This window comes from Salmo salar, chromosome 10 (assembly GCF_965601325.2).
Source record: "Salmo salar chromosome 10, fSalSal1, whole genome shotgun sequence".
Taxonomy (NCBI): domain Eukaryota; kingdom Metazoa; phylum Chordata; class Actinopteri; order Salmoniformes; family Salmonidae; genus Salmo; species Salmo salar.
The window spans coordinates 104362818-104388614 of record NC_138300.1 but is presented as its reverse complement, the minus strand read 5'-3'; the positions used below and the strand labels follow the sequence as shown (position 1 = coordinate 104388614).

Below are 25797 nucleotides of genomic sequence, written 5' to 3'. Positions count from 1 at the left end.
CATATGGGAGGGAAAGGGAGAGATTGTTATCAGATTTAATGAGTAATGGTGTTGAAGAGCCAAGCATAAGTGAACTGCTGAGAAAATCTTCAGGGGGTGTAAGTAATTATGTATTTCGTTTCGCATTTAGACCTTCCCTGTCTGGTCCACACTCCAGTCCAGTTGGTCGCGGTCATGCACCTTAAAGCTGTCTGCCAACAACCATATAAAAACCACAGAAGAAGTAGCTGGTAACTTTTTCTTGTTCAGCACGGTAGTCTTTTGCTGTGACACATCGAAGCGTACATGCTGTAGCGTCTTCCGGTTGCAGGAGAAACATTGGAAATGTGTTCTGGTGTTTACACTTTTTCACACAAACAGTAAAAATCATGGAAGTCCTTGGAGAGGAGTTTGGAGATATGACTCCCCAGCAGCTTGCGGCTCCTGTCAATACTATAGAGGTAATTATATTGTTGCATTAGCACCATAGGATGACTGGGCGAACAGATAAGCCGAAGTGGTGTGCAGTTTGCACATTGCCACCTGCTATGTGTTTTCATTTTCAATGTAACGTTAGCTAAAAACTACATGAGGTTGCTAAGTTAGCTAGCTATTTGCCTAGAAACCCGACGTTGAATTGCATTGAGGTCTACGGCAGAAATGTGCATTTGAATCAGGAAATCTCCGTCACGACCTTTACAAGTCAGAATTAAGTGAAAATGCCCGAGATGCCGATGTTTGGAGGATATATTGGCCCGGGACGATGTCGAGTGCCGGCAAACCGTGCCAATATATCCTCCAAACACCGCCTTCTCGGGCATTATCACTTTTATACAACGGGGTTACCAACATTCAAATAATGATTGACAGATTTAGATTAAAGTAGTTATTTTGATGAATGTGTGTACTATTTCATCCTTCCACAAGATATAGTCCCGACACAAATCTAGCGTTGCTACCCAAGCCGGCTGGTCGTAAGTTCCAAATCAATAACAGCAAAGTAGCCGTATTTGTTTAAGCTGTTTTTTAGTGACATTTATTTGGATACATCGATAACCAATGAGCTAATGAGGCGCAAATTTGCCTGGCATCGAAAATGTGCTCACTCGTCACTGGACACTGTTGTTCAGAGAAGCTAGCTAACAACTCAGCTAACACAATCACTTCAAACTGAAGCTGGAAAGACCGCAAACGAGCTGCCCTTAGTTTCATTTGACCTTTTTTCAATTGACATTTCTTTGTACAGTCGTGGCCAAAAGTTTTGAGAATGACACATATTAATTTTCAAAGTCTGCTGCCTCAGTGTCTTTAGATATTTTTGTCAGATGTTACTATGGAATACTGAAGTATAATTACAAGCATTACATAAGTGTCAAAGGCTTTTATTGACAATTACATTAAGTTGATGCAAAGAGTCAATATTTGCAGTGTTGACCTTTCTTTTTCAAGACCTCTGCAATCCGCCCTGGCATGCTGTCAATTTACTTCTGGGCCACATCCTGATTTATGGCAGCCCATTTTTGCAAAATCAATTCTTGGAGTTTGTCAGAATGTGTGTTTTTGTTTGTCCACCTGCCTCTTGAGGATTGACCACAAATTCTCAATGGGATTAAGGTCTGGGGAGTTTCCTGGCCATGGACCCAAAATATCGATGTTTTGTTCCCAGAGCCACTTAGTTATCACTTTTGCCTTATGGCAAGGTGCTCCATCGTGCTGGAAAAGGCATTGTTCATCACCAAACTGTTCCTGGATGGTTGGGAGAAGTTGCTCTCGGAGGATGTGTTGGTACCATTCTTTATTAATGGCTGTGTTCTTAGGCAAAATTGTGAGTGAGCCCACTCCCTTGGCTGAGAAGCAACCCCACACATGAATGGTCTCAGGATGCTTTACTGTTGGCATGAAACAGGACTGATGGTAGCACTCACCTTGTCTTCTCCGGACAAGCTTTTTTCCAGATGCCCCAAACAATCTGAAAGGGGATTCATCACAGAAAATTACTTTACCCCTGTCCTCAGCAGTCCAATCCCTGTACCTTTTGCAGAATATCAGTCTGTCCCTGATGTTTTTCCTGGAGAGCAGTGGCTTCTTTGCTTCCCTTCTTGATACCAGGCCATCCTCCAAAAGTCTTCGCCTCACTTCTTGGGGGCCCTGAAGCCTTCTTCACAACAATTGAACCGCTCTCCTTGAAGTTCTTGATGATCCGATAAATGGTTGATTTAGGTGCAATCTTACTGGGTGCAATCTTACTGGCAGCAATATCCTTGCCTGTGAAGCCCTTTTTGTGCAAAGCAATGATGATGGCACGTGTTTCCTTGCAGGTAACCATGGTTGAGAGGAAGAACAATGATTCCAAGCACCGCCCTACTTTTGAAGCTTCCAGTCTGTTATTCGAACTCAATCAGCATGACAGAGTGATCTCCAGCTTTGTCCTCATCAACACTCACACTTGTGTTAACGAGAGAATCACTGACATGTCAGCTGGTCCTTTTGTGGCAGGGCTGAAATGCAGTGGAAATGTTTTTTGGGGATTCAGTTCATTTGCAAGGCAAAGAGGGACTTTGCAATTCATCTGATCACTCTTCATAACATTCTGGAGTATATGCAAATTGCCATCATACAAACTGAGGCAGCAGACTTGGTGAAAATTAATATTTGTCATTCGCAAAACTTTTGGCCACGACTGTATATATCCATAAAAATGGATGCCAGCTGATTCATGATTTCGTCTGCCTGCCTATCTGTCTCCTGCAGACTTGTTCATTATATGGGACAGCTGGAGATCGAATTTGAATATTGAACCAATGTTGGAGAGACGGACAGCAAGGTTTATACAATTCTCTGCTGTTGAAATCTAAATGTTAGTCTAAAAGAAATGTGAGAATGTCTAGATGGTTTTTATAGTGGAGGTCAAGTATATAAATTGCTGGGCTGATGAGACAGTGGATTGCGCAGTCAGATGGAACAGAGTAAATAGGCATTTTAATGTCATTGATTTAGCTGGTGGTAACTTGTGGAATAGACACTGGCTGGAATGTGGTTTTAGCCAATCAGCATTCCGGATTAGACCCACCCGTTGATAAAAATCATATGGGCAGAACCATGTAAACACGTGCACAATCTCAAAGTATGCATGCATGCATCTGGTGCATGTATTTGTATCTTGTGCGCATGCTTCAGTTGATAGAAAGTTGAATGCGCTTTGAAAAGTCTATGTAATTATACTTTCCTGTGGCTATATTGTCTCCCATTCCTACTACCAAAAGGACCAACCGTACGGGCAACTTTAAAAAAAATTCAATATTCTGGTTTGTAGAGGTCCTAATAGGAAACTTACCTGATTCAAACTTATTTCTGGGTGCCAGGCTAGCTAGATACTAACTCTTGATCACAACTCCGTTCCATTACACATAAATCATTGGACAAAGCGTCTTCTGTAAGGGGGAGTTTTGTTGAGAGCGGCAATGCTCTATCTGAACACTAACAGGCGTCGTTAACTTTCATATCAGCAATAAATAATTTTCAAAAACCAAAGGGTTAAAATGATACACCTTGATAGGTTTAGTTTTAACACACAGCCATATCTCTGTGTTACAGCACTTGTTTACAGAAGACAACTAGCTATCTAGAATGCTCTGAACACCTGTGTGTAAGCGTAACCAAAGCTTATGGATATACTGACAAGATACAAAACGGCACAGCGTGCTGTCCAGCTCATGCCTTTCTTTGGATTGGACAAATCTCATTATTTTAATACTTCAAAAAAATATATTAGATGAGGGTTGTTGACGTCAACCGCCTATATTCAATGGAGGGAGAGATGCTATGCTACTTCTCACTGCATGAATATGCATAGCCATCTCGAGACCACTCCGATATAGTGTTTTATTTTTTTCTTCTCAAAGCTAAGCTGCGCTGATGTCACATGTCCTACTTATATACATTTTTTATTTAAGCTTTATTTAACTTGGCAAGTCAGTTAAGAACAAATTCTTATTTAAAATGACGGCCAAACTCGCGCGACGCTGGGCCAATTGTGCTCCACCCTGTGGGACTCCCAATCACGGCCGGATGTTATGCGACCTGGATTCGAACCAGGTACTGTAGTGTCTTAGACCACTGCGCCACTCAGGGGCCATATAGCAGTACACTTGTAACAACCTAAGCAATACGACATTTCTATTCAATCAAATAAGCCATTCTTTTTTCTTTTGTTGACCGAATTTGACACTTTCTCATTGACCTCCATAGAAAAACTCCTTCCTTGGTGTGTGGAAAAACAAAGAAAAAAACACCACGTGCTAGAGAGAGACAGATTTTGTGCCGAGTTGGGCCGCTCTCTTTACCTCTTCCTCCCTGGGGTATCTCAGCAAGTGTAGCAGAAGTGTAGTTTCGTCAGATGGAGGCACCCATAGCTGCATGGATCTGTGCAAAACTGAAAGATGAGGACCAAATGTTTAGAAAGCTGTATAGCAAGAGATGATTATTGACATTTTAAAACAGTGTCGGGATTGTAGTTCACGTGGGCCATTCGTGGGTGAAGCTAATGGCTGAAAACTGTAGGGAGAAGGCAGAATGCCGCCTAGGGAGCCAGCTAGATACCAACTCCTAGCTACATCCTGATGTGTATTATTGTTTCTTTACTTGGATCTCTGCAACTGCTTGTTTTTTTCCATAGGAAAAATGGAAACTATTGCCAGCTTTTTTGAAGGTAAGGAAGAGTTTGTTTGCTGTTTCTACTATATAGTGGATATAGCTAATGATACAGTGAATTCCACATGAACCCGGATAATTGTCTTTCACCTCATTCTTCACTTTTACTGTCTGTTTGCCATCTCTAGTCCCTCTATTAATGTCTGATATTTCAGGTGAAAGGTCTGGTGAAACAGCACATTGACTCCTTCAACTACTTCATCAATGTGGAGGTAAAGAAACTGTTTCATCACTTGGTGTAACATAAGGATAGAAATAGAATGGTCACGTGAAAAAAACATATCAGCTGTTTAGGCTGGGCTGTACCAGAATCTGGGCTTACAGAAGACGTTCATATGGTGAATCTCCTTTAAGCCCAGGAAGTAGCCATTCAATTTGCCATTCACCAGCTTTTCAAGATTAATAATATCAAAATACATTTCTTACTCACAAAATATGGATTTTCGATTAGCAACTATAGTCATTTACTGCGGTTACGGTCGGTATGTACTTCCAAAAAAGGTTACATGCAACTGAAAAAATGCCTATTCGGCACCTCTGTAGTGAGCTGGAGACTTATGACCTGTGCATGGCAGTAAGGTTACACCGCCAATGTAAATCGCTCATGTCCCAAGGATCCCCAGTAGCACAAACCTTAGTGCTATGCACATGTTTTAAGTCTTCAACAGCTTGGAGGTGCCGAGGAGGCATTTTTTTCAGCTGCATGTAACTTTGTATTTAGATCTTTTTTGGAAGTACACACTGGCCGTGACTGCAGTAAATGACTATAGTTGCTAATCAAAACTCCATAATTGGTGAGTAACGAATGTATTTTGACATTATTAAGCTTGAAAAGCTGGTGAATGGCTGTTTCCTGGGCTTAAAGGATTTTTGCCATATCAAAGTCTCCTGTAAGGCCAGATTCTGGTTCAAGGCCTACTTCCATATGGCATTATTTTGCAAGTGTATTGTGTAACTACCCAAGCTATGTCTAAATTTGAGCTTATGTGTGGTTTATTACAGATAAAGAAGATAATGAAAGCAAACGAAAAGATCACAAGTGATGCTGATCCCATGTGGTACCTAAAGTAAGCTGCTGGTCCTACTCCCTATACATGCCATCCAACAACAACAAACATTGGTGGGAATGCAATGCTGCTGGTCTAAGAAGGCTTTGAACCAGCAACGTTTTACTTACAAGGCAGACACACAACAAGCAGTCCAGACTATATTTTTAAAGAATAATGTGCTTACTTAAAATCCATGGCAAACTACAGTATCATTTCTAAAACTAAAATAACACCAGCGACTCATTTCCAGGTACCTCAATATATACGTTGGGATGCCTGATGTTGAAGAGAGCTTCAATGTAACCAGACCAGTGTCTCCACACGAGGTGAATCTAGTCTGTTTCCCCTTCCCTGCAAAAATATCAAACCGTTGCACAATAGTGTCACACAGTTGAATAGTCTCTGTGCTTAACTAGGAGGTCATTACAATATGTCCTCCTAGATACAACATATTAGGTCTTCCTCAACCCACGGCTGAGTTTTAGCACACTTTGAGATAAAAATGAACATTTATGAATACAACTCATTAAAGCCGCATTGTTTCCACCCCAGTGTCGTCTCAGGGACATGACTTACTCTGCACCAATCACAGTGGACATCGAGTACACCCGTGGCAGTCAGAGAATCATCCGCAATGCTCTGCCCATTGGAAGGTACTGCTCTCTCCCTCTGCAAACCCTCTCTTTATCACACTAACCAGTTCTTACTTCACTGAAGTTCAGTGTTTTGGTAGTACATGTTTGTAACTCCCTATAGAATGTGTATTGTTTGCACCACTCTCTCTGAGATTTTCCTACTAACGGTGTGTTGAACTATATTCTACCCAGGATGCCCATCATGCTGCGCAGCTCTAACTGTGTCCTCACGGGGAAGACGTCCATGGAGTACTCCAAACTCAACGAGTGCCCTCTGGATCCAGGTAAGCAACACCTAGCTGAACACCTTTGCATGGGGGCCACTCTTCTGGAGGACCACCTGCAGTATGTGAAGACTTGTTCCAGCCCAGCACTGATTCAAGTAATCAACTAGTGACGATTTTCAATTTAGACCACATTAGTCTAACCAGGTGTGTTAGAGCTGGGCTAGAACAAAAACATGCACACAGTGGCCTTGTTGGACCAGAATTGCCCATCGCAAGAATACTTGCTGTAGTGCCGAGCATCAGAATGCATAGGTGTGAATTTGTGTCCTTGTCTCTACATCCACAGGGGGCTATTTCATTGTCAAAGGTCAGGAGAAGGTCATTCTGATCCAGGAGCAGCTGTCAAAGAACCGCATCATTGTGGAGCAGGACAGGAAGGGGGCAGTAGGAGCCTCTGTGACCAGGTGATATCACTCGTATTTAGAATGACTTGACCTGATTGTTAGCCTCCCTACTTAGGCTCCAGCTGCAGTTTGGTGGAAATGCTTTGCTCCTGTTGGTATTTTCATACTGTTAGGTTCTAATAGAGTAACAACTCGACGGACACTATGAAAGCTTAAACCAAGTTTATTCATCCCAAAGGGTCAAACAGCTGTACAGACGACAACATATTCACACAAGCACTGATATTTAACCCTCTCTCCTCTGCTGAGTCTCCTCCTACACATCTGAATAGCCAATTCGTCTCTGTTGCTAGACAGAACCTTAGTGATATCTGTTCTTCCTCACTTCATCTGACCTGACCTCTGCCCCAAAGTGCTCACTTCTCCCCAACTCACGGCTGTCATGGTGACTGGTACCAGACTGTGTCTCTTCTCCTCCCAGAGGATCCCTGATGGCTAACAATAACATATCCTGACATAATGTAAACATTATACATTACCCTCTCTCCCTAAGTGACATAAGTATATTTCATATTCTCAGAACCCAACAATACCTACTTTCTTTCAGGATTGATGCAGTTTGTTTTCTCATGTATTGCTTACTTGAGTGCTTTATCATTGTAAGACTGTATGCTCTGTATCCGCATGTGTTTATCCAAACCTCACTTCACTAACCACCATTCTCCACTCAAACTGCTTTGTCATGAGGTTACAGTTCCACCCATGAGAAGAAGAGCAGGACCAATATGATCGTTAAGCAGGGACGCTTCTACCTGAGACACAACGCACTGTCAGAGGACGCCCCCATTGCCATTATATTCAAGGTAAGAATGTCACAAGTCCACATGGTGGCGCTGTCCAACTACAGAATATGACTACAGAATACAGATCATGCCAGGCTCTGCCACCTCTCTACCCTGTTCAGCATTGTTGTTCAATGTGTTGGTAGTGGAACCCACTTGTGCTACCAATTAAGAACTAATTAGCTACTATAAAATTAGCTAATCTAATATCAAAATCAGTTTATGGACATGCTGCAACCATTAGCTCTGTGTAACAATTGCTTCTAATTTGAGTTCAAAATTAGAGTTGCTTCATTCAAGCAACAGCACAACACAATTTTACTGAAATAATGTTTGTGTGATAATCTTGTTCGGTCATACAATCAAATGTTATTTGTCACCTGCGCCGAATACAACAGGTGTAGACCTTTATAGTGAAATGCTTACTTACAAGCCCTTAACCAACGTTGCAGTTCTAAGAAAAACCTTAAAATTAAAGAACTAATATTTAACGAGCAGCAGTAATAACAAAAGCGGAACTATATTTAGGGGGTACCGGTACAGAGTCAATGTGCGGAGGCACGGGTTTCTGTAATTATGTACATGTAGGTAGAGTTATTAAAGTGGCTATGCATAGATGACAGAGTAGAGAGTAGCAGCAGCGTGTGGGGGGGGGGGGGGGGCAATGCAGGTGGGCGGGGGGGCCATTTGATTAGCTGTTCAGGAGTCTTATGGCTTGGGGGTAGAAGCTATTTAGAGCCTCTTGGACCTAGACTTGGTGCTCCGGTACCACTTGCCATGCAGTAGCAGAGTGAACAGTCTATGACTAGGGTGGCTGGAGTCTTTGACGATTTATTGGGCCTTCCTCTGACACTGCCTCGTATAGAGGTCCTGGATGGCAGGAAGCTTTGCCCCGGTGATGTACTGGGCCATATGCACTACCCTCTGTAGTGCCTTGCGGTCAGAGGCTGAGCAGTTGCCATACCAGGCAGTGATGCAACCCGTCAAGATGCTCTCGATGGCGCAAACCTTTTGAGGATCTGAGGACCCATGCCAAATCTTTTCAGTCTCCTGAGGGGGAATAGGTTTTTTCGTGCCCTCTTCACAACTGTCTTGGTGTGCTTGGACCATGACAGTTTGTTGGTGATGTGAATGCCAAGGAACTTCAAATCAAATGTATTTATAAAGCCCTTCTTACATCAGCTGATATCTCAAAGTGCTGTACAGAAACCCAGCCTAAAACCCCAAACAGCAAGCAATGCAGGTGTAGAAGCACAATGGCTAGGAAAAACTCCCTAGAAAGGCTAGAACCTAGGAAGAAACCTAGAGAGGAACCAGTCTGAGGGGTGGCCAGTCCTCTTCTGGCTTTTAAAATGTGTCTATTAACCTGTTGGCAGCAGTGTCATCAATGAGTTTCCCCTTGGACAGCCCTCTCCAAACAACATGTCCAATGTGGCAGTGTAGCATTTTGAGTTTGTCTTTTCACTAGTGTGGCGTGTTGGCCTTGCTGGTTTGTTTCTCCTACCCTCATGCATCCTGGGTGAATTCCTTCTGGCCCTCGTTGCGTTCTGCAACAATGCCAACCAGTATAAGCAAAAATCAGAGAACCTTGTGACTTCTGCCTCACCTCTTTGCTTGTCTGTACTTCTCCCTTTATCTCCTCCATCTTCCAGCCACTCCTCTTTTCTTCTCCCATCCTCTTTGTCAAATCCTTTATACCTCTTTCTCTTCCACTTCATCATCCTTTCACTTGTACCTCTCCACCATATGCCCTCCTTCAAATTCCCCCACCCCTCCATACTTCCCTGATACCTCTGTCATCCACCTCTATCCTCGCCCTTAAACCTCCATCTCCTCTATTCTGCCCTCATACCTTCCCTCCATCCCTTCCCTCCCACATGTCATCTCCTTTATATCAAACCCTCTAATAATATGTCCTCCTGTACCTCAACCCCCTCTATCCTCCTCACACAGGCTATGGGTGTGGAGAGTGACCAGGAGATAGTGCAGATGATTGGCACAGAGGAGCACGTCATGGCTAACTTCTCCCCCAGCCTGGAAGAGTGCCAGAAAGCCCAGATCTTCACAGAGATACAGGTACATGATTCCCTCTCTCTGCCTTCTCTGGAACCTGCTGTGGTCTGGTGAACCTATGTCAGAGGTTTCTGAATCGCACTGGCCTGGGAGGTACAGGTGATGCACGTAGCTTAAGTTGTTAGCATGTTGTGATGCCCAAACCAACTCAACAAAACTTTAAATCAATCCACTTTTCAAGTTACTTTGAGAGGATTTTGGAGTGAATTACATGTATAGCATTGTTATTTGGGGTTCATTGACAACGTTAAGTTGGTGACAGTGGTTAGGTAAATAAACCCAAAGCATGGATTGCAGTCTCTCCTTTGTCCAGTTCTTTCAAAGCAAGGAAAAGTAATTTTGTGATTTGAGTGAAATATCTCTGACAACCAGTGACTGCATGGATTTACTAGGCCCTTTCCCCTGACCATTTGACCTGATTATATCTACTTATATTGTCTGAGTAGGACTTGACTGTTTCAAATACCCAGATTTTAACAGCTCTCAATAGAATGTATTCTTACGAGGAGATGTCTTGAGTTTGGGCCACAGCTTTTGTAATGCCTAGCAATTAAAGAATATTCCTTCAAATCATTACTTAATAGGCCAACATGTCCTCTTTGACATGTGTTATTGAATGCAGTGGCCCAATTTGTCTGAAAATAAGACCCTTGTCTTGCAGGAGGAACCAGCAATGCATTGATGAGGGCCATATTAGCATCCTATCAATGGCTGTTGGACTAGATTTCAATGCATGTTTTTCATGCCTTTTCAGTGTTATTATACCGCTGATACGTCAAGCTAAGCCTCAGTAGACCTATAAAATAGATATTAGTCCAGGGGTGGGCAAACCTGTTGGCTCCAGAGCCACATTGAAACTTTGAAATTCAATAGAGAGCCATGCAGAATTTACCCATAAACTGTGATTCTGTTCTGAGTGACTGCCTTTGCCATTATGGTAGCATAATGCACAGGTCAGGATGGCATGCCTCTTCACTGGTGTCCTCAGTAGCCAATAGTTATAGCCTGCAGGGTGGGTGGTCTGGAGGATGCGCTCAGTCTCACTGACCTCTGACCTTCTCTCTAGAGCATGACACAGAAGATCGCTGACACAGGTGTGATAGTTGTGTGGGGGCATAAGGGCGGACTCGTAACCGGTTGTGGCTTTTTGGGATTCACTTGACCCGCTACAACTCTGATCCCTCAGTGTTCATTTGGGTCCTTTTCTTCTCGATACAATGAACGTGCATGTCACACATTTTCATCACTCTAGAATTACATCTTCAGTTCTTTTTAAGTTTGTCTCTTTGATCTGAGATAGTTAGACTTTTTTTAATTGTATTTTTATTATTGGTGTGCAGTTAAAGATATTCTATTCTCATCCCTCTGTGTTCCTAGGCTCTGAAATACATTGGGAAGATGTTCTATTCTCATCCCTCTGTGTTCCCTAGGCTCTGAAATACATTGGGAAGATGTTCTATTCTCATCCCTCTGTGTTCCTAGGCTCTGAAATACATTGGGAAGATGTTCTATTCTCATCCCTCTGTGTTCCTAGGCTCTGAAATACATTGGGAAGATATTCTATTCTCATCCCTCTGTGTTCCCTAGGCTCTGAAATACATTGGGAAGATGTTCTATTCTCATCCCTCTGTGTTCCTAGGCTCTGAAATACATTGGGAAGATGTTCTATTCTCATCCCTCTGTGTTCCTAGGCTCTGAAATACATTGGGAATAAGGTGCGGAGACAGCGCATGTGGGGAGGGCCCAAGAAGACCAAGATGGAGGAGGCCAGAGAGCTGTTGGCTTCCCTCATCCTCACTCATGTACCTGTAAGTGCTGTCAGATTGACCACACCAACAAAATGCTTTATACACACCTCTCTGGCCCAGGATTTACTACCAGTAGTATCAGGTTGTAGGGTTAAAGCACTGAGCTCACCATACCATAAGATGATTTAGTTTTGTCACCTGTACCCTTATCTATTCTTTATTAATATGGCTATGAGTGGACACATTTGTAAGGTATACACTTGTGTTAACATGATTCAGTGACTTTACTACCAGGGTTGGGGTCAATTCAGGAAGTAAACTAAAGTTCAAATTCCAATTTTCCTCAATTCTCTGAGAAGAAACTACAATTTCAGTTTACTCCCTGAATTGACATAGAAATGGGATTGACTCAAACCCTGTATTCTATTCCACCTCCAGGTGAAGGAGTTTAACTTCCGGGCCAAGTGTATCTACCTAGCGGTGATGGTGCGCAGGGTGATCCTAGCCCAAGGAGAGAACAAGGTGGACGACAGAGACTACTATGGCAACAAGCGCCTGGAGTTGGCTGGACAGGTGAATGAATACGTCTCGGTCTTCTGTCTCCTCTACTGTAGCTCTATCTGAAGCACCAGTGTCTCTCTATCCTAATATAACCTCTGTCCTCCTGACCCCTTACGCTACGTTGAATAATCAAAAGTACGCTAAATAGAACTCCTGTGACCCTGTGTTTTTAGTTTACACCCTTCGTTAGTGTACATTTGCCTGTGCGGACTTCCTTTACCACATTTGCCTGCACAGCCTTCCTCCAGCACAGTGGCCTACAGTAAGCAGAGCCTTCTCTGGGTCTGTCTACACAGTAGGACTCTCACACTGCTCTGTAATGAAATGAAAGATGAGTTGCAGCATTTATTACTAATGGATTAAACGGTAGGTTGTGTGACTGTTGTACAGGCCCAGCAGCGTGAGCCTCTTGCGTACGATGATGCTAGTTTCTTTGTATATGCACCTTAGATGTATTTTTACATACAAACTTTTTTTCCGAACTCTGAATCAAATAGCCTTCCTGTCACTGATAGAAAGTTTTTATTTTGATTTGCTATGTTTTACAATTATCAAGTCCCAATCGTAGCCTGATTTTCAGATGTGTCCATGTAACAGGATTATTAGGGAATTCTTTCTTCTTGCAAAGCATGTAAAAGTTTTAATCAAACTATTATATTAATCTGAGTATTCACAATAATCATATTATTGTGTGCATGTAACCGTACTGTGTCCAGAGTTTCTTCCTCCCCAGTCAAAACAATTCTCTATATGCAGTGCTTCGTACTTCTCTGAGAACTGATCCCAGGCCTGTGCTAATCGATAGACTCTACACCAGTCTCCCCGTGCCCTGATCTTTCACCTGTCTGTCACCCCTCTCCCTCTATTAATTCCCACTTTTTTTGTTGCCTGTTTTGTTTTCTTCCTCATCCCTCCCCGCCTCGCTCTGTATCCCCGCCTCGCTCTGTATCCCCGCCTCGCTCTGTATCCCCGCCTCGCTCTGTATCCCCGCCTCGCTCTGTATCCCCGCCTCGCTCTGTATCCTCGGCTAGCGTTGTCAGGAGGGAGAGATACGCAGCACCAAAACCCCAGGGCCGGGGAAGCGGAGCCATTTTCCCGAGCCTTGACAAAGGAATGGCCGCCTTGACTGGAGCGATTGAGCTAATCCTACAGGCCCCGGCTCTGATAATGTAATTACGGCTGTCTTAAGGCCTTTAATTTCCCACCACCCAACCTTCTCTGATTGAGGAGGGGGGGCGCAGGGCCTCCTTTCAATAGAGGGCTTAAGTACTCACAACGCCAAGCAATCTCTCCTCTCTCCAATTATGATTCCCTGACATTCAGCTAATTGGCCCGTCTGTGCGACGGAAGCTTTATTTCTTTATTATACATTTTGCCAGGACTGCTTGTTTGTTTTGATGTATGAAAATGTGTTGGGGGTTGAGAGTGAGTGGGTGCCCCACTAAAGGCCTTACTGAGGAGAGGAGAGAGACCGGGGAGAGTGGCCAGGTCAGGCTTATCTCAGGGTTGGCACACCTGTTTATTAAATCTGTCGCCCAGGACCTGGTCATTGTCTCTGAGCTGATAGCGGAGAGGAACAGAACAGCTGTGAGCAGAAGCCAGGAGAACAGAGGGTTTGCCTTGCCTGTGTCTCCAGGGGATACCACTAGCTCTCTGAGTATTGTTATTTCACGTCTAGTTTGTTGCGTCAGACTTGATGTTTCCACTGTGTCAGTTTTGACTTTTAGATCACAGTGACTCTTATGGAGAGGGAGGACCTGATCTTACATCAGCACTCCTACTCAGACACCTAATACGTATGGTTCTGACTGTACTACTGACACTCTCTCTCGCCCCACCTGGCTAGCTGCTGTCTCTGCTGTTTGAGGATCTCTTTAAGAAGTTCAACTCCGAGCTGAAGAAGATCTCAGACCAGATCATCCCCAAGCAGCGGGCGGCACAGTTTGACATTGTCAAACACATGCGCCAGGACCAGATCACCAACGGCATGGTCAATGCCATCTCCACCGTGAGTGCTGCTCTCCGCCCCCATTTCAAGCTCTGGTCCCTTACGCCAGACAGTGCGACGGTATCCATATGGATTGACTAATGTCAAAAGGGCATTCTAGGTTGTCAGGTTTTTTTGCGTTCAATTTTGAATGTAATGTTTCTGTACCTTACACAATTGTGAGGTTGGTCTTCTATTCTTTCATTTTTCTTAATATCTTGAAGATATTGTGTCAAAGCTGATGCCACAGTGAATTGCACTTAGCGCCATCAATCAATCAATATAAAGTGTTTATTTTTAAAGCCATTTTAACATCAGCAGTGTTGTCACACATGCTAAATATGTTTATGGATCCAAGCAGTTGACCTGTCTCTCTCTCTGTGCCCCCAGGGGAACTGGTCCCTGAAGAGGTTTAAGATGGACCGTCAGGGTGTGACCCAGGTGCTGTCCCGTCTCTCCTTCATCTCTGCTCTGGGCATGATGACCAGGATCTCCTCCCAGTTTGAGAAGACCAGGAAGGTCAGCGGACCCCGCTCTCTGCAGCCCTCCCAGTGGGGCATGCTGTGCCCCTCCGACACCCCTGAGGGAGAGGTGAGTCAGAGAGATACACGGACAGACAGTCACACACATACACATTGGCAAGCATACACACACATGAGCAAGCGCACACCCAGCCGCATACCCCCCCCCCGCCTGCATACTCCATACACACACACACCATGGCCTGCATAAACTCCATACACACACACACACACCATGGCCTGCATAAACTCCATACATACACACACCATGGCCTGCATAAACTCCATACACACACACACCATGGCCTGCATAAACTCCATACACACACACACTCGTGCAAACACTCCTACTGTGTGAAAACGATGAAATGTCTGAAATGTTAACTGCAGCTCACAAGGTGCTGTGGACAACCTTAACCCTAATGCCAGTTTTAACCCAGTTCTAGGTGGTGTTGCCTTGGCCTGTGTATAACAGCTTCTGACCAGTTGTTGTGTCCTAGGCCTGTGGTCTGGTGAAGAACCTGGCCCTGATGACCCACATCACCACAGACATGGAGGACGGCCCCATCGTCAAGCTGGCCTTCAACCTGGGAGTGGAGGATGTCAACCTGCTGTGTGGAGAGGAGCTCTCCTACCCAAGTGTCTTCCTGGTCTTCCTCAATGGTGACTGCAAACACACAGTTGCGCATACACACCAGACATCCAGAGGCATACACATAAGTGCTTGTTACACATAACCAGCAGTAGGCTCTCAAACCAGGATGGTTGTTGCTGTTGGCTTTTCCCTTGTTTGATTACTCAAATCTTAAGCCTTCCTCTGCTTTTTAATACAATGCCTCAAACATGAAGGGAAAGAACATGGAACGTCCAGTTTCCAGAATGCATATGTTGTGCTTTATGCAGTGTGTTTTGATGATAAGCTATTCATTTAGTGCTATTAGTGCGCCATGAGGGACTGGACTGGTTCCTTTAATTAGTGTCTGTTTTTCTAGCCAATGATAACTGTCAAATTATGTTGACTGACTAACCAAGCTTTATTAATTAGTAACAGCAGGTGTCAAAGCACCACAGAGTGCTTGCAAACCCTTCCACACTGTGGCTCCTCTGTTTCATATTATGCCCAGATCCCCCGCTGGAGTCTGTGGCCCTGCACACATCTGATTTATTCAGTGGCTACCTCCAAGTCCTGGATTATCATTATTTCTGTGTGTTCGTCTGTAGTCCAGGGGGGACTGCAGAGGCAAATGTGCCAGCTGATTTAAATCTGACACATTTAGAGAAATGTTGATCATTGTCCCTGTCAAATAACCCCTAATAAAGTCAAGTCCGTAAGTATTTAGTGTAAGGAGCTCTGTGCCTCAAAGTCGGTCTCTCTGGGTGTGTCCATCCTGTTCACAGGTAACATCCTGGGGGTGATCCGGGACCACCAAAGGCTGGTGTACACCTTCAGACTGATGCGACGGGCCGGATTCATCAACGAGTTTGTGTCCATCTCCACCAACCTAACCGACCGCTGTGTCTACGTCTCTTCAGACGGAGGACGCCTCTGCAGGTAGGGGCACCAGGAAGGACATGACACCCACCACTGTGTGCATGGAGCAGAGTTATAACACAGCTCGGGTTCAGCACCGAAACCGTTTCAACACATTTCTCAAGGTTTAGAAGTGAGTTGAACTTGTTTTTAAACTGATGTTCTTGCTCCTGCCAGACCGTATATCATTGTGAAGAAAGGACAGCCGATGGTTAAGAACAAACACATCGAGGAGTTGACCCAGGGATACAGGTGGGCTCCGTTTTATCTCATATAGCTAACGTTATTCATTACAAAGAAACTAGCATCTGCCACCAATGAATTTAGCTTGTATATGATTGGATTTTAAGCTCAGCCAAGTCTACTTGCTAGAGGGTCAAAATGTTTACATTAGTGGTGGAAGTTGTGGGCTTTTTGAAATGCTTGTGTTGATGATCTTTCTGTTTTGTTGCTGTCAGAACCTTTGAGGATTTTCTTCATGAGAGCCTGGTGGAGTACCTGGACGTGAACGAGGAGAATGACTGTCAGATCGCCCTCTATGAGCACATGATTAATAAGTAACTTCTGGCCATGGCTCAATACTCTCTGACACGTTAGGCCCCTCTGGTCTAGTTGTTTTCATATGTACTCAATATAGTCTCTGCTGCTGGATGTAATTCTGTCCCAATGCTCTTATTTTGTACGTAGGGACACTACACACTTGGAGATTGAGCCCTTCACACTACTAGGGGTCTGTGCTGGCCTGATCCCCTACCCCCATCACAATCAGTCCCCCAGGAACACATACCAGTGTGCTATGGGCAAGCAGGCCATGGGTGAGACACTTCTCCAGTTCTACAGACTCGCTGGTTCCTCTGCTTCGGTCTGTAGAGGGCGGCTGTTTTTAAGCTGCACCTTGATCAGGCATCAGGACTCCTCAGACATCCTCCACGGGAGCAGTGTGTACCGTTGTGAACACATTTCTTGTCAGAATGCATTTTGTGTGATGGTGTGTTTTTGTATCTGCACATGGACATCCAAACATGAGGTGCCTGCGTAGGCCCTCCTTTGTGTCCTGTGTGTGCGGAGGCCTTTCCCTGCTAGTCACCAGTATCATTAGCAATTCATTGTGTCTGCTGTTAAGTGTGCTCAGGGGGTCAGTGTGCTCAGCTGTGAGGGAGAGACCACAGAGGAGTCCAGGAGCTCCCTGAACCAAAACTTCTCCAAATGACTCCTCTAGCATTCACACGAGCCCAGTCACCCCCATCCCCCTCCCTCCATTCACCCCCTCCTTCTCCCTCCCCATCTTTACACAAAAACAATGTGACTGGGACTATATTTGGCCTAATATCCTCTGCTGTCTGTTTTGTGTGGCCAGGCCTATACATGTGCAAATATGTGTGTGTGTGACCAGGAGCCTATTGTCACAGGGCTCTGTTGCCTAATTGTGAAGTAATAGCATCTGACAAATGTCAAGGCCTCCAGGGAGGCCAGCCATTATTCCATGGCCTGCCCAGCTCCTCTCCACTGTGTTTGTACCAGGGAGCTGGCCCTGGCTCAACCCCGGCCTCTGGAGAAGCAGGATTAAAAACCACTGGTCCACTTTTAGGATACTCTCTGATGTGATACAATGTTTGGTTAAGTCGCACAAGCAATGGAATAAATCTGGGATTTGAATATGTTTCCTTAAATTGAAAATTAGTAATTACTTTTGTTTATTCTTTGCTCTTAAGATGCACTGAATGAGTTTTGAATTATTTTTCTCAGACAATTGAGTAATCAAATATTTTACGTTTTTGAAGAATAATAATAAAAATAAAAAAAGTCCATTGTAATTTTATTTCCATGATTTCTCCTGTCAGGTACGATTGGCTACAACCAGAGGAACCGTATAGACACTCTGATGTACCTGCTGGGCTACCCTCAGAAGCCCATGGTCAAGACTAGGACCATAGAGCTGATAGACTTTGAGAAGCTGCCTGCAGGCCAGAACGCCACAGTGGCTGTGATGAGCTACAGCGGCTACGACATAGAGGACGCTCTGATCCTCAACAAGGCCTCTCTAGACAGAGGTGAGTTACTGATCTATGTATATAGGCTAAGAAGGAAAATTTGAGAACCTAGCAATGTACTCTGTCAATACAATGTAAAGTGTTTAAATTACAAGTGTGACTAACTTCTTGGCTGATGCCCTCCTGGCTGCTGCCCTCTTCTGAACATAGTCATTGATGGATTTTAGATATAGTGCTCTTGTTGCTCTACTGAAATACAAAAAGTTCTGGTATAAATCATTATTTGCGATACTGAGCTCTGTCCCTCATCTTCCATTTATTCTGCCTCAGGATTTGGAAGATGCCTGGTCTACAAGAACGCCAAGTGCACATTGAGGCGCTACACCAACCAGACCTTTGACAAGGTGATGGGTCCCATGCTGGACGCGGCCACACGCAAGCCCATCTGGAGGCACAGTATCCTGGATGCTGACGGCATCTGCTGCCCTGGTGAGTAGCACCCTTCAGCAGGACTCCTGGAGAAGGACCCAACCGGCTCTGTTACTCTAGAATCTCACTGTCACCCATTTTATTATTACAACCATTTGGTTACGTCCTTATCTCTACATGGAAACGTGTTAAAGGATGTGTTTTATGTATAAAGTAACCTAAAACATTTGATATCTTTGATTTCATATTCATGCATACAGAATGAGTAAATATGGAATTCATCAATATTGTGTGTCTCCCAGGTGAGAAGGTGGAGAATAAGCAGGTGCTGGTGAACAAGTCCATGCCCACTGTCACCCAAACACCACTGGAGGGCAGTGCCCAGCCAGGACAGCCCCAGTACAGAGATGTGCCCGTCAGGTGGGTGTGCATTCTCCCCTCATCACTCATCCACGCCACTCAGAGTAACAATACCCCAAACTCCCTGAACTATTAATATAACATTGGTTCCTCATCTACCTAGGGCTATGACTATACCGCTATTACAATATTTCTTTACCATGGCAAAAATGTAAACATGAAGCAGGCTTCACTCTTTGGTCCTTTTTTAAAAACCTGCTGTTTCCAACATTTTAGGGCTGTCTTCCTAAAGAAGTGAAATCTCCTTGATGTTTTTGTTTCCTTTGCACGATACTGATGAGTATCCCGATACCGGCCCTACTACCATCTCTTCTGAACGTTGAGCAAAATACTTAGTTTCCCCCATATGACGGTAAACAACCCAGTCCTTTCAGGTCCGCCCTTCACGTATTCAGCCTTGTCAGGTCAGCTGATGCCTCTGTTCTCTTGTCTACAGTTACAAGGGCTCCACAGACTCCTACATTGAGAAGGTGATGATCTCCTCCAATGCAGACGATGCTTTCCTCATCAAGATCCTGCTGAGACAGACCAGGAGACCAGAGATAGGAGACAAGTTCAGCAGTCGGCACGGACAGAAAGGTACAACTGACCCTCCCTGATCTGCCCTCAGGGACATTTACATGTTAGTCATTTAGCAGACGCTCTTATCCAGAGCCACTTAGTTGGTGCATTCATCTTAAGGTTGCTAGGTGGGACAAGCCATATTCATATAGTACTCATGGGGGGGCAAGACCTGAGACATCTGCATGAACTCTGACACTAGAGGGTATACATATAACACATCATTTACAAACTGAAATGCAACATTCCTTTGCAACAATCTGTGTGTGTGCGTGCACGTGTGTTGAGCCAGACCCCCCCCCCCCCCCCCTTATCTTTTAGAGGGGTTCTTCTTTTCAATTAATTGGCTCTTTGTCCTGCGCCAGACTATGCAAATGTATTACACCCTAGCAGTTCACTGCCTCTCCTGGGAAAACTGTTTACAACCACTGTTGTTTTGCTGCTGCACCTCCGTCTAGATGAGGCCTGTATGATGCTTTAATCAGAAAGCCAACTGGCGCCGTGCATCATTTCCTCACTTCATTAAAAGGATCGCTGCTGGGGCAGACTGGTCAGTATAGTCCCGTGACTATGTCCACTGTCTCTTACAGGAGGAGTGAAGGGTCTCCAAGGGGTTAGGCCTAGCAGGAGCGGGGCAATGCTAGATTTGGGAAAAGGATGGAGTGAAGAAATGGTCGTTTTAGGTAGCATTGTACTGTAGCAGTGGTGGAATGTTTTGGGTTGTTTGGTGTTATTGCACTGAAGAGTTATTTGGTGCTGAGGAGATGTTTTTGCAGCCATCCTCAGGAGGGTTATATTCTGGCTGACTATACTGTTGGGATGGAATTAGCTTTGTAGGGGAAAATGTCTCAAAGTAGTAGTTTACATGGGCCAGCCCCCTAGATATGTTTGCCAACATTTGAGTGACAGCTAGCAAGATGCACACAGCAGAGCGAGGGAGAGCGCAATGATGTGGTGCATATACAGTTGAAGTTGGAAGTTTACATACACTTAGGTTGGAGTCATTAAAACTCGTTTTTCAACCACTCCACAAATTTCTTGTTAACGAACTATAGTTTTGGCAAGTCGGTTAGGACATCTACTTTGTGCATGACACAAGTCATTTTTCCAACAATTGTTTACAGACAGATTATTTCACTGTATCACAATTCCAGTGGGTCAGAAGTTTACATACACTAAGTTGACTGTGCCTTTAAACAGCTTGGAAAATTCCAGAAAATTATGACATGGCTTTAGAAGCTTCTGATAGGCTAATTGACATCATTTGAGTCAATTGGAGGTGTACCTGTGGATGTATTTCAAGGCCTACCTTCAAACTCAGTGCCTCTATGCTTGACATCATGGGAAAATCTAAAGAAATCAGGTAAGACCTCAGAAGAGAAAGATTGTAGACCTCCACAAGTCAGGTTCATCCTTGGGAGCAATTTCCAAACGCCTGAAGGTAACACCTTCATCTGTACAAACAATAGTACGCAAGTATAAACACCATGGGACCACACAGCCATAATACCGCTCAGGATCGAGATGCATTCTGTCTCCTGGAGATGAATGTACTTTGGTGCGAAAAGTGCAAATCAATCCCAGAACAATAGCAAAGGACCTTGTGAAGATGCTGGAGGAAACAGGTACAAAGTATCTATATCCACAGTAAAACGAGTCCTATATCGACTTAACCTGAAAGGCCGCTCAGCAAGCAAGAAGCCACTGCTCCAAAACCACCATTAAAAAAAAAAAAAAAAAAAAAAAGCCAGACTACGGTTTGCAACTGCACACGGGGACAAAGATCGTGCCTTTTGGAGAAATATCCTCTGGTCTAATGAAACAAAAATAGAACTGTTTGGCCATAATGACCATCTTTATTTTCGGAGGAAAAAGGGGAGGCTTGCAAGTCGAAGAACAACCGTGAAGCTCGGTGGTGGCAGCACCATGTTGTGGGGATGCTTTTCTGCAGGAGGGACTGGTGCACTTCACAAAATAGATGGCATCATGAGGGAGGGAAAATAGATGGCATCATGAGGACGGAAAATTATGTGGATATATTGAAGCAACATCTCAAGACATCAGTCAGGAAGTTAAAGCTTGGTTGCAAATGGGTCTTCCAAATGGACAATGACCCCAAGCACACTTCCAAAGTTGTGGCAAAATGGCTTAAGGACAACCAAGTCAAGGTATTTGAGTGTACATCACAAATCCCTGACCTCAATCCTATAGAAAATTTGTTGGGCAGAATTGAAAAAGGTTGTGTGATCAAGGAGCCTACAAACCTACAAACCTGACTCGGTTACACCAGCGCTGTCAGGAGGAATGGGCCAAAATTCACCCAAGTTATTGGGGAGCTTGTGGAAGGCTATCCAAAACGTTTGACCCAAGTTCAACAATTTAAAGGCAATGCTACCAAATACTAATTGAGTGCATGTTAACTTCTGACCCACTGGGAATGTGATGAAAGAAATAAAAGCTGAAATTAATAATTTGCTCTGCTTTCATTCTTAAAATAAAGTAGTGATCCTAACTGACCTAAAACAGGCAATGTTTACTAGGATTAAATGTCAGGAATTGTGAAACTAAGTTTAAATGTATTTGGCTAAGGTGTATGTAAACTTCTAACTTCAACTGTATCTGCAATTTTTGACCACTTTTGTCTCATGAGCACTACTTTTAGAACTACTGGCTAAAAAGTATATAAAGGTACCTGAGAATCTCTTTAACCCCCCCCCCCCCCCCCCCCTTCCTAGTCTAGCTGGTCATGACTCGTCTCATATTCTCTGGTCAGCAGAATAAGTTAATTATTTACCACACAAAGCTGTTGGCTGTGCAGGCCAGGGGTGGTGGGTGGGGGTTGTTGAGTGCTGTGTGCCCATTGTCCTTGCTGCCAGTGTGGACCTGTATATGCTGTGATGGAGGCCTCTGGACCCTCACTGTTGTCTTGCCTTTTCTGATTTATATGACTCTTATCATTCACTTTCACACAAAACCAACAACACCAAGGATGTCTGCTATGAAAACTAGTGTCTCCCTCTCATTTATCTCTCTTGCCTGATCCTCTCTCTCCTTGGTCCTCTTGCCTATTTTTCTCCTGCCTGTTGCTCTGCTCTTTTCCAGTCCTCATTTCTCTTTACACCTGTTCTTTCCCCCCTCTCTCTACCACGACCCAGGGTTTTTCTTTATTTTTACTATTTTCTACATTGTAGTTTTTGTCTTCACTGTTATTCGATCTGTGGAGGGGATTTTAAACTCAAATTGGACAGCACAAATCAAAATAGGAAAATGAGTCTAATTTCTAAAAAGATAAATAGGATATTGCAGGATTTAGGACTGCTTGATGTATGGTGTGACATCCACACCCGCCACACTGAATACTCCAGGTTAGACTATTTTCTTCATGTACAGTGCAGATGGACACCGGCTTAAGGAGTGTAGGATCGGGCAGAGCGACTTATCAGATCATAATGGATTTGACCTTACTCTACACCTTGATAGCAAACCAAGAAATACTCTATGGAGACTTAATACAAGCATGCTGAATGATCCAGCATTCAAGGAATCAATAAAGACAGAATTGAACATCTATCTGGAGAATAACGATAACAGGGAAGTATCTCCTGCTACATTGTGGGATGCAGCTAAGGTGGTTATTAGAGGAAAGATCATAGCCACATCATCTCTCAAGAAAAAGATTAAAGCACAGAAACTGCTGAAATTACAGGAAACATTAAGAAACTTAGAACAATCTCATAGTCAATACAAAGATCCTCTTATATTACGAGAGATTCAAAAGGTAAAACATGAAATTGACCAGATTTATAGAGAAGAAGTTTAGAAAAAGCTCAGGTTCCTGAAACAACGATATTATGAAGCAGGCTCAAAGGCAACCAAATTACTAGCATGGTGAATCAGGAAACAACAAACACAGAATACCATTTTCAAAATAAAAGACCCCATAACAAAGAAGATCACATGCAAATTGGATGAAATACAAAATGCATTTGCATCATATTACACATCTGTACAAGCAACCAGAGAAGGCAGATGCACAGACAGTAGAGCATTTTCTTTGAACTCAGTTGATCTCCCCTCAATTGGGAGAGAGCAAAATGATAGACTTACTTTAGAAATAACTACCGAATAAAGCAATATCTCATCTAAAAGTAAACAAGTCTCCAGGCACTGATGGCTTCCCTTCAGAATGGTTCAAGACCTTCAGAGAACAACTAACACCTCTACTTAAGGCCTGCTTTAATTGAACTCTACGGGAGGGGGTCTTCCACCATCGTGGAGAGAGGTCATCATATCTGTAATCCCAAAAGTGGGTAAAGATCAGAAGGAATGCAGTTCATATAGACCTATCGCAATTCTTAACACAAATCTTAAATTATATGCATCAATAATAGCCAAAAGAATGGAGAACATAATCCCAGAATTGATTGACGGAGATCAAACTGGTTTCATCCAAAATAGGCAGACACAGGACAACATAAGGAGAACACTACATGTCATGGACCACATTACTCAGAATAAGACAAGTGCAATATTAATCAGTCTAGATGCAGAAAAGGCATTTGATTCAGTGGGATGGGATTATCTATTCCAAGTTATGGAAAGATTTGGTTTCAATAAAGAAGTGATACAGGGCATCAAATCACTGTATTCATGTCTGACTGCTAGAATAAAGATAAATGGACTTTTGTCACGAATGATAAAATTAGAGCGAGGGGCCAGACGAGGCTGTAATCTTTCACCCATGCTCTTCTCCTTGTACCTCGAACCATTAGCACAGGCAATAAGACAGGACCCAACCTTAGAGGGAATAACAATAAGAGGCAGTGAACATAAGATATGCATGTATGCTGATGATGTTCTGTTATTCCTTAAAGACCCAGGCTCAAGTGTACCTAGGTTGATGGATGTTTTACAAACATTTGGAACATATTCAGGGTATGGCTTAACGTACAGTCGTGGCCAAAAGTTTTGAGAATTACATAAATATTAATTTTCACAAAGTCTGCTGCCTCAGTTTGTATGATGGCAATTTGCATATACTCCAGAATGTTATGAGTGATCAAATGAATTGCAAAGTCCCTCTTTGCCATGAACTGAATCCCCCAAACATTTCCACTGCATTACAGCCCTGTCACAAAAGGACCAGCTGACATCATGTCAGTGATTCTCTCGTTAACACAGGTGTGAGTGCTGATGAGGACAAGGCTGGAGATCACTCTGTCATGCTGATTGAGTTCGAATAACAGACTGGAAGCTTCAAAAGGAAGGTGGTGCTTGGAATCATTGTTCTTCCTCTGTCAACCATGGTTACCTGCAAGGAAACACGTGCCGTCATCATTGCTTTGCACAAAAAGGGCTTCACAGGCAAGGATATTGCTGCCAGTAAGATTGTACCTAAATCAACCATTTATTGGATCATCAAGGACTTCAAGGAGAGCGGTTCAATTGTTGTGAAGAAGGCTTCAGGGCCCCCAAGAAAGTCCAGTAAGCGCCAGGACCGTCTCCTAAAGTTGATTCAGCTGCGGGAAAGGGGCACCACCAGTACAGTGCTTGCTCAGGAATGTCAGCAGGCAGGTGTGAGTGCATCTGCACGCACAGTGAGGAGAAGACTTTTGGAGAATGGCCTGGTGTCAAGAAGGGCAGCTAAGAAGCCACTTCTCTCCAGGAAAAACATCAGGGACAGACTGATATTCTGCAAAAGGTACAGGGATTGGACTGCTGAACACTAGGGTAAAGTCATTTTCTCTGAATCCCCTTTCCGATTGTTTGGGGCATCTGGAAAAAAGCTTGTCCGGAGAAGACAAGGTGAGCGCTACCATCAGTCCTGTGTCATGCCAACAGTAAAGCATCCTGAGACCATTCATGTGTGGGGTTGCTTCTCAGCCAAGGGAGTGGGCTCACTCACAATTCTGCCTAAGAACACAGCCATGAATAAAGAATGGTACCAACGCATCCTCCGAGAACAACTTCTCCCAACCATCCAGGAACAGTTTGGTGACGAACAATGCATTTTCCAGCATGATGGAGCACCTTGGCAAAAGTGATACCAAGTGGCTCTGGGAACAAAACATCAATATTTTGGGTCCATGACCAGGAATATCCCCAGACCTTAATCCCATTGATAACTTG

At 43.9% G+C, this 25797-nt stretch overlaps 1 protein-coding gene across 1 annotated transcript in view; it reads left to right on the top strand.

The window, feature by feature from the left end:
* Positions 1 to 263: 263 nt before the first annotated feature.
* Positions 264 to 25797, top strand: part of polr3b (polymerase (RNA) III (DNA directed) polypeptide B) — a 37374-nt gene continuing 11840 nt past the window's right edge. The window contains exons 1-23 of the mRNA XM_082957310.1: positions 264 to 440; positions 4655 to 4687; positions 4845 to 4901; positions 5692 to 5756; positions 5989 to 6064; positions 6291 to 6391; positions 6566 to 6657; positions 6947 to 7064; positions 7759 to 7867; positions 9800 to 9922; positions 11611 to 11727; positions 12106 to 12240; positions 14075 to 14236; positions 14606 to 14806; positions 15237 to 15399; positions 16135 to 16288; positions 16445 to 16519; positions 16726 to 16824; positions 16955 to 17082; positions 18109 to 18318; positions 18589 to 18747; positions 18990 to 19107; positions 19544 to 19686. Of these exons, the coding sequence (XP_082813436.1) occupies positions 369 to 440; positions 4655 to 4687; positions 4845 to 4901; positions 5692 to 5756; positions 5989 to 6064; positions 6291 to 6391; positions 6566 to 6657; positions 6947 to 7064; positions 7759 to 7867; positions 9800 to 9922; positions 11611 to 11727; positions 12106 to 12240; positions 14075 to 14236; positions 14606 to 14806; positions 15237 to 15399; positions 16135 to 16288; positions 16445 to 16519; positions 16726 to 16824; positions 16955 to 17082; positions 18109 to 18318; positions 18589 to 18747; positions 18990 to 19107; positions 19544 to 19686 (2710 nt within the window). The 5' untranslated portion in view covers positions 264 to 368. The remainder of the gene's footprint in view (positions 441 to 4654; positions 4688 to 4844; positions 4902 to 5691; positions 5757 to 5988; positions 6065 to 6290; positions 6392 to 6565; positions 6658 to 6946; positions 7065 to 7758; positions 7868 to 9799; positions 9923 to 11610; positions 11728 to 12105; positions 12241 to 14074; positions 14237 to 14605; positions 14807 to 15236; positions 15400 to 16134; positions 16289 to 16444; positions 16520 to 16725; positions 16825 to 16954; positions 17083 to 18108; positions 18319 to 18588; positions 18748 to 18989; positions 19108 to 19543; positions 19687 to 25797) is intronic.